At 32.4% G+C, this 13,785-nt stretch overlaps 1 protein-coding gene across 1 annotated transcript; it reads left to right on the forward strand.

The window, feature by feature from the left end:
- The first annotated feature begins 10,014 nt into the window (after positions 1-10,014).
- Positions 10,015-13,057, forward strand: LOC104892244 (1-aminocyclopropane-1-carboxylate synthase). Its single transcript, XM_010678113.4, has 4 exons — positions 10,015-10,392; positions 10,495-10,626; positions 11,178-11,338; positions 11,778-13,057. The coding sequence occupies exons 1-4, from the start codon at positions 10,240-10,242 to the stop codon at positions 12,787-12,789; spliced, it is 1,458 nt and encodes a 485-aa protein (XP_010676415.1). The 5' UTR covers positions 10,015-10,239; the 3' UTR covers positions 12,790-13,057.
- Positions 13,058-13,785: the final 728 nt, after the last annotated feature.

Below are 13,785 nucleotides of genomic sequence, written 5' to 3' on the forward strand. Positions count from 1 at the left end.
CCGAACAAACTACAGTTCAGACTCAGCTCGACTGATAAGCGGTCCTAGTGCTGAGGTGCTGACAAACGAAAAGAGAAACACCATAGCAAGTAATATAGTTATAAATAAGGCTTTCCGTCAAAGCTCAAAAGTATATTATCATTCGTGTTTGCTGGTGAGCAATATCAATCCATATACTTATTACAGTACGTGTGATGAAAAGAACAGGAGGCCCCAGAGTACAATGGCTGACCTGATTCTTCTTCAATCACCGCCACCTTATTTTTAACAAAAAATATTATTGGGGAAAAATAAAAAGAAGAAGAAACAAGGAAGACTAATTTTACTAGCTTCCTAAAGTGCGACGTCGTTTGTCTACTAATTACAAAAATAAAGTCTACTATAATTGGTCTACTAATTTGATAAGTTGCTTTTGAAGTATTGGACCATTGCCTTACATAATGCATACCAATTCGGAAAATAAATTCATCATCTTTGACAAGGAAAATTGGCCTCCCATGTGCATATTGACCTTTTACCTTAGAAACCCTCATTCATGTCAAGTGTATTTTACATCATCCTTCAGACAAGATTTATTTAAGGAAAACTGACCTCAACACCATGAATTATGGTTCGAGTGAATCCAACAGTATCAACTTTGATTAATTGTCTATCAATTGTTAATATGGGTGCACTGATCGTCATAAATGGTCCTGGAGCTACCTTTTCTCGTTGGCAACGTAAAATCTGTACTATTTTTTTCTTCCCACTTCCCCCCTTTTCTTTCATTTATTTATATTATTAAGTAGAATCTTAAGTTAGTACATGCCAATAGTTGGTGGTGTATTGGTTACTAGTCTAAATTGGTGGTGTTGGGTGCACCCGCGCCATATTTTGTAGTGTTGAGCCCAATTTTACCTTTATTCTGATCAAACTAAGTTCAGAGAATTACCCATGCTTCAAAATTTGGATAAAGTATTTTAACTTACATGAGCCTCCATTGTTAGTGTAATGTATTTGCATTATTACTCCCTCCGTTTCACAATATAAGGCACGCACGATATTCGATGTCGAACTTTGACCGTTAATTACTCTTAATTTATGTTGATAAAAAAAATTTTAAAAAAAATATTATTATAGTAATTTTCAAGACGAATCCAACGGTATAATTTTTATAATCTTTATTTAACGTATTTGAGAAATATTTGTGGGCAAAGCAAATTTTCGTAAAATGCAAATGACTTATATTTTGAAACAGAGGGAGTAAATAATATAAAGGGAATGTTAGAACAGAAACCTCGCTCATATTATGTGCAATCAAATAATTCAGTATAATAACGCAAAAATGGAAGACGGGAAACAATAATAAATGAACACTAATTTTTTTTATTATGGAGTACATTATTAGGGATTTTGAAATGATGTATTTGTGATGAATACAAGATTACAAGGCACTCTCACCGTCTCACGTATGTAATCTCAATTCTCATGTCTAAGTTTGGACATGTTCAACACTCGCAAACACCGCATGCATTAATATACGATGCGCAGCCATCATAAACATATTTATACGTCTAATTATGGTAAGGCGACTAATATTAATATTTGAGAATACTGTTACAAAGTATATGATTTTTTATATCTATAATTTGCTAAATTCTTATCCTCAAAAAATATAGAATTACTATGGAAAGAGAAAGTATTATTTTATAGCATATTATACGCAACGATTTTAACTGGTAAAGCTAAATTACTTCCTCTTTCCATATATATTTTATATTGTTTAAACTTTAAGGCTAGGAATTTAGCCTATTACAGATATAAAAAAAATCATATACTAACTAATTTTTTTAATTTTTACGCTTTTATTTAGATTGATTTTTATTTAGTTGTTACACTTTCTTTTTTTCCTTATATGATAACCTATCACATCCACTTTTTACAATTTCTAACTAATATACTTCACCATCCATCTTAATAATTCAACCAAACCTTCCTAGCTACTCTATTTTTCTCTCTCCTATAATATTTTAATGCTTCTTTTACATTTTCCAAAAACAAATAATCTTTCATATATTGTACTTCTTTCATGCTTTTTGCAAATTTTTCTTAGCTCTCCCCAAAATAAAGTGTAACAATTAAGAAAATGAATGAAGGGAGTCTTCGTAACAATATTTTCAATATGCTATATTCTAGTAAAAAATATTATAAGGAAAGAACAGAGGAAATTTTATTAAAATCTAACAATTCACAACTATCGGAAACAGGAGCTGCCTACCCTCCCCTCTTCTCTCCCTCCGCAATTCTCTCTTTGGAGGAAATTAAACTATTTTCGACCCTTTTCCTTAATCCTCAAGGTTATTTTCTTTTTTACTGCTTTCTTTTGTCTCATTTCTCTTGTGAGAGTTTTTCTCTCCTTTTCGTGGGTTCTTGCTTCTCAACATTTATTTGTATGATTTTTTTTTTCACGGTGCTAATAATTTGAAAGATGTTATGAATATTTGAGAATTTAGGTTTTTTCATCAATACGTCACTGAAATAAATATATATATCACTAAAGACAACTGAAATTTAGAGAGACAAAGAGGGAGAATTTCTTAATCCAATATTTGGGAAAATTACTGAACTAACGAGTGTAATAAGAGGAGGCTATATTTAGTGGTCGTTTGGTTTACATGAAAGTCAAAATTCCCATGTAATTGTAATTCATAGGAAATAAATTACTTAATCAAATTCATAGGAAATTGGTTAAATTGTTTTGTTGACAATGGAAAAATTAAATTCACATGGGAATTTCTATTTACCTAGGGGACGGACCTAGGTAAGTAACTTACTCCATTTTATGGGAACTCAAATTCCTAGTAATTTCTAATTCCTTCATTCGCTATTTTGTTATTTTTTTTTTTGATAATTGCTATTTTGTTTATCAACCAAACAAATCATCAAATTTTCAATTCATAAAAATTTCTAGTTTCCATGTTTTCTCATATCAACCAAACAACCACTTATATACATTCATGATGAGGATAACTTAAACAACAAGTTGTATATCAATATTCAGCTAACTCAACAAACTGGGTTTAGTTTGGTAGCTAATAGGATCTGAAGTACTCAACTCCAATAATCACGTAATCAGGTTGTGAAGTTCTCCACTTGGAGAAATGCAAGACATCAGAATACACTATTCGCGTCAAGCTTAAAGTGGTGGAGTTGGAGCTATGCTCGAGTGTGTTTCATTATGCAAATTATTCTGATTCGCTAAATCTATAGAGAACTTATTTTATTTTCGAAATTAACATGAATTCATTGATTCAAAGTCATACAACATATACAATAGAAGTCAAAACTAAACAAATAAATATCAAAATGAAATAATACAATTCTAATATGACAAAACCACGATCGTTGAGTAGATCTAGCACTTCTGAAAACTCCTCGTCTTTCACATCGCTGTCTGATGCAACCTTCTGCAAGGGGGTCTGTCGATCTTGTAGTTTTAAAGTAGAACTGAATTCAATTCAAGTGATTGTAAACAAAGTCTTGATATCTGTTGCAACTCCGTACAGATTTTGATACAGACCTTAATTATCATTGTATATACCATAAGACTTTATTAATTATATTATTCTTTCAGTAAAAAAAACAACAACTATACAACAACAAGCGAACCATAATTTAGGGCTTCTAGAATTTCGGTCTCTTTGTTCTGATATCATGTGAGAAAATCAATTCAATCACTTCATCTTTAATTTAGTTTACTCAAAACATTTTGATTATTTACAGGTTTTATTCATGGGATTTGTTTTAAATTCATTGTAGCAGACTATATCTTCCACACATTTTTTGCACGAATATTATTGTCGAATATGATTTCGACCGAACTTATCGCCCACAATCTAAAAAAGAAGAAAGGGTTCTCTTTATTCATGGGGGTCTGAATCTGGCACCCTAATTACCACGGTGATGAAATCTTTTGAATGCAGCCGCGTATTTGCATATATTTGATGTGGACATCTAAGCACACGAATCATTAATCAATCTACAATCCTAAACACGCATATTAAAGGCATATCTATAATATTTTTGAGGCACCGAAAATAAATAAAAAAAATATAATAAATATTGAAAAGGAAGAACTTGCAATCTGATATCAATCCACTAAATCACCAATTAAAGAAAATATAAAGTAATTTTAAGAATATAAATAATACAAATTCTTATATACAACGTGGGACACCATTAATTGATAGTGTAATCTACTGAGGATATTGAATTATTGATCAATATGAATGGATTTTTCTAAAAGAGAAATTTCATTAATTGAAGGTCAAACGATATCAATCATAGGTATTAGAGAAAAATAATATACAATCAAATAAGATCAAATTAAATCAAATCTGTCTCTAGATAAACAAAATTTAATCAGATCGAGCAATACAATGCACCTCTCTTGTATTTTCTTAATCAAGCATATCTATAGATGAAAAAGTCTATCATTGTGGCATATATAGTTTGGGAAAGAACATTCTTGATCGAGCCATATTGAACGCATCTGAATTTCCACTACTTTCATGTTGATAGTCTTGAACTTCAACCAATTAACACAATTTTCCATACCTAAAGACAAACAAATCAGATTCACAACTCCCATAATGAAAAGGCCATAAAGAGAAGGAGATCTCCACAATAGAGACTAAAAATCCCCATAGCAGAACTCGAAAAACTCTCATAAATAGAGACTAATTTATTCAACAAAACACGAAAATAAACTAAAACTGAAAATAAAAGAGGAAAAGACATTTACCATGGATAAAGAAGAAGTAGGGTAGAAGAGGAGGTCGGGCGACAATTAAGTGGAGATATTGATATCATATATGGGAGATTGATAAAAAAACTAAAGTAATGAAGTAGAGGTGACCAACTTGGACCTGACCTGGAAATTGCGGGTTTTGGACAATATTTTTCGGCCCGCAGTTTGGTTCCTAATTCTTGGGCAAAAAAGTCAGGCCACGGGAAATCAAATTCAAAAATTTAGGCTAAAATTTGCCCCGACTCGAAATAGCCTGAATTAGCGGGCTTTGGCGCAAATAATTCGGCCCGAGGCTTTGTCTTGAAACTGGCCACTTCTTTTTGCCAAAGCCCGTTCGGGAACGACACATGATCACCTTTATAATGAAGTGTAAGATTGCTGGCAGCATGACGCCGGGTGTTCTCTTTCTTTCCTCTCTTTTCTCTCAAAACCCTAATTTTCTTTTTTGATCGGAAGGCTATCGCCACCTTTAATTTGTGTGGTGGCAATATCGTACACCTTTTTTCTTCATTTCTTTCTAATGGAGAATTCTATCCATATTTTGGGTTTTATTTCTCTCCTTGTGAGAGTTTAAGACTTCGTTTTAGGTGCTTTAATTTCTTTTACATATTAATTTGTTGATGATAATTTTGTCCGGATTGACGAGATATGTCAATTTTTTGTCTACAATTAAGCAAATCAAGTTCTATGTAAAAGATACAATAGATCAATAGACTTCCTCATTTAAGGTTGTATCAAACAATGGTGTGAAAAATGGTTTGCAGAATTGATAGATCTTATCAACGATCCTTTGACATCACATAATTTTATTTGATCCGATTTGATATAGAATTTGTTAGTTTTGATTTATTTTGTTGCTGTCGTATGCCATTAAATCAATGAATGGATTTAGATTTAAAGAAAAGGTTGTTGACATACTAGAAAAAGCATAAATACAATAACTGAAAAATGTAAGATTTACCAAATACATCTAATGCAATTAGGAGACTCATAATTTGTCATAGTTTCAGACTTAATATTATTCTATAAAATAATATGTTATGATTTATACTACTTACATAGTTACCTTAGACGTTAGGATTACATATAGTTTATAACAAGACCATTAAGATAATCAAAAGAATAATGAATAAGAGTTTAAGGGCATGTTCTGTTCGGCATTAAACAATCGAATTTTGAACTGAACTGATTGCAACTGAACTGAACTGATTGCAATTGAACAGAACTGAATTGATTGCAACTGAACAGAACTGAATTAAATTATAAACTGAACTGAACTGATGGTAACTGAATTAAACTGAATTGAACTGAATTTAACTAAACTGAACTGAACATAAGTTGAGGAGAACATGTCCTAATATAAAAATAAAGAATCACGCACTTCTGTAAATCGGTAAATTCTGCCAATGAGATCTTTAGCAGTAAATTAAATTACATTTTATAGAAAAAAACTTTATCTACCCAGTGGGTCAACGACCCACTACTAATAAAAATAAATAAATAATGGAATCCAACTCATCAATTCTAATAAATTGGCATTGTTTTTTCACGTTATTACCAACAAAAGACATAAAAAAACAAAATTTAAGCAGACAACCGTGCAATGCGCATATCTAAGTTGTCTTGTTCTTATTAGAGCAAGTTCAATAAATAAAGGGTGTTAGATAAAGATGCAATACTAACTAATCGACCTACTCGGAAATACTCTATAAACTAATAAGTATAGAAAATTCCTTCCCCTTTGAATTTGAGTTTTTCCATATTTTTGAGACAATTCTTTCTAGGCTACTTCCTCTCGGTTTTGAGACTTCTTTTGTGAGGTAATTAGGTTGTGCAAATGAACTAATGCATTTAGTATGATTTGATTTATATGTGTTCCTTAAAAAAATTTATATGCGGTAAATTATATTTTAAACTCGATAAACAATCAAGCTAAGCTCGAAAATTGCAATGGTTGACTTATTTATGGGAACAAATCAATAACTAAGTTGCATGAAAATATATATGGAGGAATATGTCTATTTTATTCATTTCAGATATATCGATTCTTTATGGTTTAAGTTATTCATTAAGTTCACCTATAACTCCAATATTAGTATGATATAGTTCGCTTTGGGTCAAGTCTGCACGGATTTGCTTTTGAGCTCCTTCCAAAAGGTCTCGTACTAATGTAGCCTGACTACCACAAGATTAGTAATAAGACTTCGACACAAGGCATCAAGCACAGATTTCCCATCACGAGTTCACATTGAGAGCCTCCCAAATCTCCTTAGATCTGATGCACCAGCATGTCTTCGAGCTGTGTCTGTGACCAATATGTTTTTTCGCTCTTGCTTCCAACTTGCATTCCTCACATACATATTCCTGCACTACAACCATATGCCCATGCATTAACTAATTAACTCACCCAACTTATTTTTTTTTTTCATGGTGGTGGATGATCTTAAGTGACCATTTGATCAGCCACTTAACATTACCCAACTGCCCATCTCCGGCACTCCCATATTCTAACATCATTAATCGCCTAGCCTCTACAAGCTAATTGTGACAAATCCATTCTTGCATTTGACGAACCATGCTATATTACTCAATTATACGTGTCGGAAAATATTCTACTTTAGAAAGGAGGGTGGATGAGATTTTGAACCCATAACTTTTTTGTTATGCTATGTTCAATACTTTTTAAAGAATCAACTCAACCAAAAATTTAAATTAGTAGTTGAAACGCAAATAATGTTTTTATCTAGACGTGTAGCTACAACCAAAATCACTACAATCCTTGTATAGTTATGAGCTCTAGAGACACCGATATCCCTTTTCTTAACAACATTGTCCATTCATTCAAATTTTCTTTCCTAAAAATTTAGATAGTTATTATAAATTTTAACTAAATACAAGGATTAAAAGTAGGAGAAAATAAGATTTTATGTCAGTAAATATATTCATCAAAGGTGAAACGAGTCATGGGATACATCATACACGTATCATGTAGCAATTTTAGGAGCACCGCATGGGTGGAGAAGGCCAAACTACTCAACAATGAACTAGGCAGGGACAATGTCAATATGCAAATTCAAGTCTCATCACTACAGAAGTCAATTCATGTCTCCTAGCTATCCTTTGGGCTATACAACAATTAGGGTATTAAAGCATACATGCGAAAGACGAATTCTGCACTTCTCGTTAATTATTTGCGCTCCCCTCAATCCTCATACATAGGTTATCACGACCAAGTGGACCATCCAGGCTATCCGGCAAGCCGCGACATTACTAATCTGATATAAGGTAATTACCTTGCAACCACTAATCTGATGTAAGGTACTCCCTCTGTTTCAAAATATAAGTCATTTACGCTTTACGAAAATTTGCTTTGACCACAAATATCTCTAATACGATAAGTAAAAATTATAAAAATTATACCGTTGGATTTGTCTTGAAAATTACTATAATAATATTATTTTTTAAAATTTTATATCAACATAAATTGAGAGTAATTAACGGTCAAAATTCGACCTCGAACATCGTGCGTGCCTTATATTGTGAAACGGAGGGAGTAATTATGATGGCTTTGTATAATGAAAGTCTCCACTCTTATAAGACCAAGTCCAGTACGTGCATGTAGGGGTGTGCACCGGTTCATGACCGGACCGGTGGACTGGACTTCAAGATTTTTCGTCTGTATTATGTAAATATTTTATGGGATGTAATAATTTTCCTATGAAGTTCAAGATGTTTCCAGCAACCGGGCTTTGAAATTTCTATAAAAAGAATTTTGTACAGTTAATTAGAAATCTTACAAAATTGTTATGAAAAACTGATTTTGTTCAATACCATATAAGCTTGTTTTTTCAAGAAAGTTCAGATTAAACTCATTTAGATAAAACTAAAAACATCAACGAATTTTATACAATTTTATCTCATGTTTACAAATTCGTTCATGCAAATCACTAAATTCCAAAAAACTGATCTTCTCTTTAGTCATGAAAATGAACAGTAAAGGATTTTTAAAATGTCCAATTCAAGTGAAATTTTTCAGTCTAGTACATCAAAGTGTCTAGAATGTTCGTACCAAAATTCATTGCAAACTACGTCCAATAAGTTAGGTTTTAAAGAAAAATTGGATAAAGGTCCTTTTTTGACCAGTTTTAGTATAAAATTCACCATTATTTGAGTTGTCACTAAAAGCTTGTGAAATTTTTATAAACAAAAGAACTCACTTACCTATTCGTAGGTGTATCACATGCTCAATTTCACGCTCTGTACAAAAAGTGATGAATTTTTTTAAGTCAGTACAAGAATAAAAGTGCAATCTGGAAAATGAAATCAAATGATTAACTCAAGTTTCATAAAAATTATTTTCTTTTCTTACGAATCTATTTTATTCTATTATTTCATGTTGTACCGGAATCTGTTTTTATTTTTAGAAAATATTTTCTATTTATTTAAACATACTTATAAATTAGATATTTTAAAAGTTAATAATTTTAATAACAATAATCGTAAAGTATTAATTAATAGTAGGTTTTTAACTTTCTACCTTTCTAAACTTTTTTTAACATACACTTTTTTTTACTAAAATAATATAAATACCGGTCCAATCGATCCGCGCCGGAATTTTTCAGATTTGGACCGAATCAGACCGAAAACTCGAAATCGGTTTTTTTGTGGATTGGGGATCGGATCATAATCTCCTGCCCAATCTAAATTCCGGTTCAATCTGATCCAAATTCTAATCCGACCATGGTCTTTACACAATAATCCTACCGCATGACCTCACAACCACTTGTCGTAAACACTGTGTATCTATTCTTGCTTTTTTCGATTCTTTTACGCTTCTCCGGTAAAAAAAAAAAAAAAGGTTTGAAATGAGTCAATAATGCCTCCAATGCTAGACTAGGGACTAGACCATGATGGCATGATCCCACAAATACTCGAACGTTGAACATGCAAATTTCAACCCTAGTGAACATGTCATAAGCTTTGAAAGATTTTAACTTTTCAAACTACCCCTTTTGAAATCTCAGTCATACGCTTCCTTATCCAACCACGTTTAACAAATTTTAACTCTCCCTCTCTCCTCTCTGTACTTCCACGGTTTAATTTAAGTCTTTAAGATTAAAGAAAACCCCACCATGGGAAACTTCCTACTACTATTACTTTACCAACCAATTAAACCAATAATATAATTTTTAGTACAACCTCTATTACTAGTATATATATAGAGACCAAATGAGCAAATACCAACTCCAAACATAACAACTAATTCTCCAACATATATCAAGTGCCAGCTAAATAAGGCGATCTTTCAAACATCATCATTTATATTTCATTCTTTAGTTATTACCCTCTATAAATAGAAACACCATTTGCTTCTGTTTTTTTCATTCCATCAAAACTACTTTAAAAAGAAACTTTTTTTTGTGAAGGTTAAATTTGTCTTTTTGATTAAAATGGTGAAGGAATTGTTGTCTAGAATTGCAGCAGGAAATGGGCATGGTGAAGAATCTGCCTATTTTCATGGGTGGAAAGCATATGAAAATGACCCTTTTCACCCTGTCAATAATCCCAGTGGTGTTATTCAGATGGGTCTTGCAGAAAATCAGGTAATTAATTATTTACTAATTACCCTCTTAATTATGACAAGTATTTTCTTTGTCAACTTTGATTTTGAAGATTTATTGACCTTTTTTGGTCAAAATTTGCAGCTTTCCTTTGACATGGTGAAAGACTGGGTTGTGAAAAATCCTGCTGCTTCCATTTGTACTGTTGAAGGAGTTGATCACTTCAAGGATATTGCCATCTTTCAAGATTACCATGGTTTGCCAGCGTTTAGAAATGTAATTTCTTATTCTCATCCTCTAATACATACATCAACAAATTTACAACCCATTAAATATATATATAGTAAACAAAAAAGAATGGTTAATCAATGAAAACGTCTAGAGGGTGATAAGTGATAACGAGTTGACTTCGAGTTCAAGTCAGCTCGACTCCACAAGTTAAGGTCTCGAGTTGAGCTCAAACTAACTCGAGTTTGGTTTTTGTTTGGTTGACATAAAAATAAAATAAGAGATTTCGATAAATCTTTTTTAAGGAGGTAGAAAACTACACAAAACATGAACACATTAATGCAACCTATATGGAAAAATCTACTTTAAAAAAATGAAAGGAATTTATGTGTTAGCCAAACAACCTTTTTAATTGATCAAAAGACAAGATTCATGAGAAAAACAAACTCAAGTGATATTCTTTTTACTTCCTAATATGTTGATGGAAAACAAATAAACCTATTATCCACCATTTAATATGTTTATTTTCACCTCATTTTGAGTTAATGATTAAGGTTAATTTGTAGCTAACCAGTGAATAATTTAATTATATTTTACAGGCTGTGGCAAGATTTATGGAGAAAGTGAGAGGTTTTAAGGTGACATTTGATCCTGATCGCATAGTAATGAGTGGTGGAGCTACTGGAGCCCATGAGTTAATGGCATTTTGCTTAGCTGACCCTGGTGAAGCTTTCCTGGTTCCCACACCCTACTATCCTGGGTACGTACTCTTGTGCTTTTTACTCTCCTCCTTTGAAATACTACTATAAAGAATATTACAAACACTACAAGTCAAAACTATGAACAAATATTTTCAAGGAATCTCCCCAATCACGTGACAGCACGATTTACGATATACTCTCATCACCTCTTAAAATAGCTCATTTGGTTTTTTTTTTCTAAGTTTAAACTTTGATTATACTTTTCCCATAATAATAAGAGAAAACATTGTCTGATTGTCATTTAGAGATCTTGTTAGATACTTTTCAACGTGATTTATAAAATATTAACTCTTATATTTCAAACAATTAAAATAGGATGTTTTTTTTGAGACTGCGATAAGAAAGTAACTAGATATCTTACGATACATGATACTCTAATAACCCAACTTTAAAAGTGAAGGAAACTAATAAAATGCTTTATTTGCAAAATATTTGCAGATTTGACCGAGATTTGAGATGGAGAACAGGGGTGGAGCTTTTCCCAGTGGAATGCCATAGTTCAAATAACTTCAAAGTAACAAGAGAAGCCCTAGAAGAAGCATATAAGAAAGCTGAAGAAGCCAAAATAACAATAAAAGGGTTACTTATAACCAACCCATCAAACCCACTAGGAACAGTCCTAGATAGAGAGACCTTAACAAGCATATTAACTTTCACTAATGAGAAAAACATCCACTTAGTATGTGATGAGATATATGGAGCCACAGTGTTTGGGTATCCAGAGTTCGTAAGCATATCAGAGATCATACTCGAGCACAACTACAACTCCGATCTGATACACATAGTGTATAGTCTCTCTAAGGACTTGGGTTTTCCCGGGTTTAGGGTTGGGATTGTGTACTCCTACAATGATAAAGTTGTAAACTGTGCTAGGAAAATGTCGAGTTTTGGGCTTGTTTCGACTCAAACACAAAGGCTTATAGCCTCAATGCTCTCAGATGAGGACTTTGTTGAGAACTTCTTAGGTGAAAGTAGCAAAAGGCTTGAAACAAGACACAATGAATTCACTTGGGGACTTAGCCAAGTAGGAATCCAATGCTTGAAAAGCAATGCCGGTCTTTTTGTATGGATGGATTTACGCCAACTCATTGATCAAGATCCAACTGTGGAGGGAGAGCTCGCTCTATGGCGCGTAATCATCAATGAAGTTAAGATCAATGTGTCCCCAGGATCTTCCTTCCATTGCCATGAAGCAGGGTGGTTTAGGGTTTGTATTGCAAACATGGATGATGATACAATGCAGATTGCTTTAAGAAGGATTAGGAGTTTTGCAGCACAAAAGGTTGCAAAGGCAAAGCCTGTTGTTACTTCTACAAAGAGGAAATGCTGGCAAACCAATCTTCAACTCCGATTATCGTCTCGAAGGTTGGAAGATTTAATGGGGGTTTCGCAGATTGGATCTCCGCATTCACCCTTGCCTACATCACCCCTCGTTCGAGCTCAGCATTAGTACCATTTTTTATTTTTAACATGGCACAAATCTTTTAATGTAATATTTCAAATAAGATTGATCATATATAATATCCATATATATATATATATATATATATATATATAGATTATCCTGTCTTGTAACTTTGTGTGTAGGATTTGTTGATCAAGTTTGGAGTGTAAAATGTAATGAGCAATTGTATGTAGTATTTGAGAATAGGAGATTACAAATGTGTAATCTTCAAATTATATCAAATATAAAGTCACGGTGGTTAATCTTCACGTCATTTTTTTTAGCCAAGTGCATGAGAACTTAACTTAATTAGTAGATAAAAAAAACCAAGGATGTATTAGTCTAGTGGTTAAGATTGAGGTGCTGTGAACGATAGGTCACAGGTTTGAATCCCCCTCCCCTTCTTTGTACTTTATACCGCCTTCGTAGCTCATATGGATAAAAAAATTAGTAGATAAAAAAAACTTTGACTATCCAATGGATAATATAGAGAATAATACTTACACATGACTAAGAAACTGAGAATGAATAAGTTAAGCACTTCCTAAAATACAGGAACAACGAAAGCACGTTATTAGATAATATATCTAATAGGGATAGACATTAATAACTAGTGAAGTTCAACTCAGCCGAATTACTTATTCTTATAATTGTTTATTTCTAATAGGTAATCTACTAAATAGATAGATGTATCAATCTTCGTAATAGATTACCTATTTAATTCATTTCAAGCAACTAGGGGCCAAACTTTTAAAGTCATTCGAGACTTGAATTTATCCAAGAAGTAGAATAATTTAACGAAATTACAAATGTGAAACTATTCTTCGATATAAATATCAATAATCAAGATCGACGACGGGACCTAGTAAGATAAATGAGTGGTCACAAGTCACAAGTTTTCAAGGTGGTTGTGCCATTCATCACATCCTTTTCTCAATTGTTTAATTTGACTAATATGAAGGTTGGAAAAGTCAAATCAATTTTTTTATCGCTCTAATATTG

This window comes from Beta vulgaris, chromosome 5 (assembly GCF_026745355.1).
Source record: "Beta vulgaris subsp. vulgaris cultivar EL10 chromosome 5, EL10.2, whole genome shotgun sequence".
NCBI lineage: Eukaryota > Viridiplantae > Streptophyta > Magnoliopsida > Caryophyllales > Amaranthaceae > Beta > Beta vulgaris.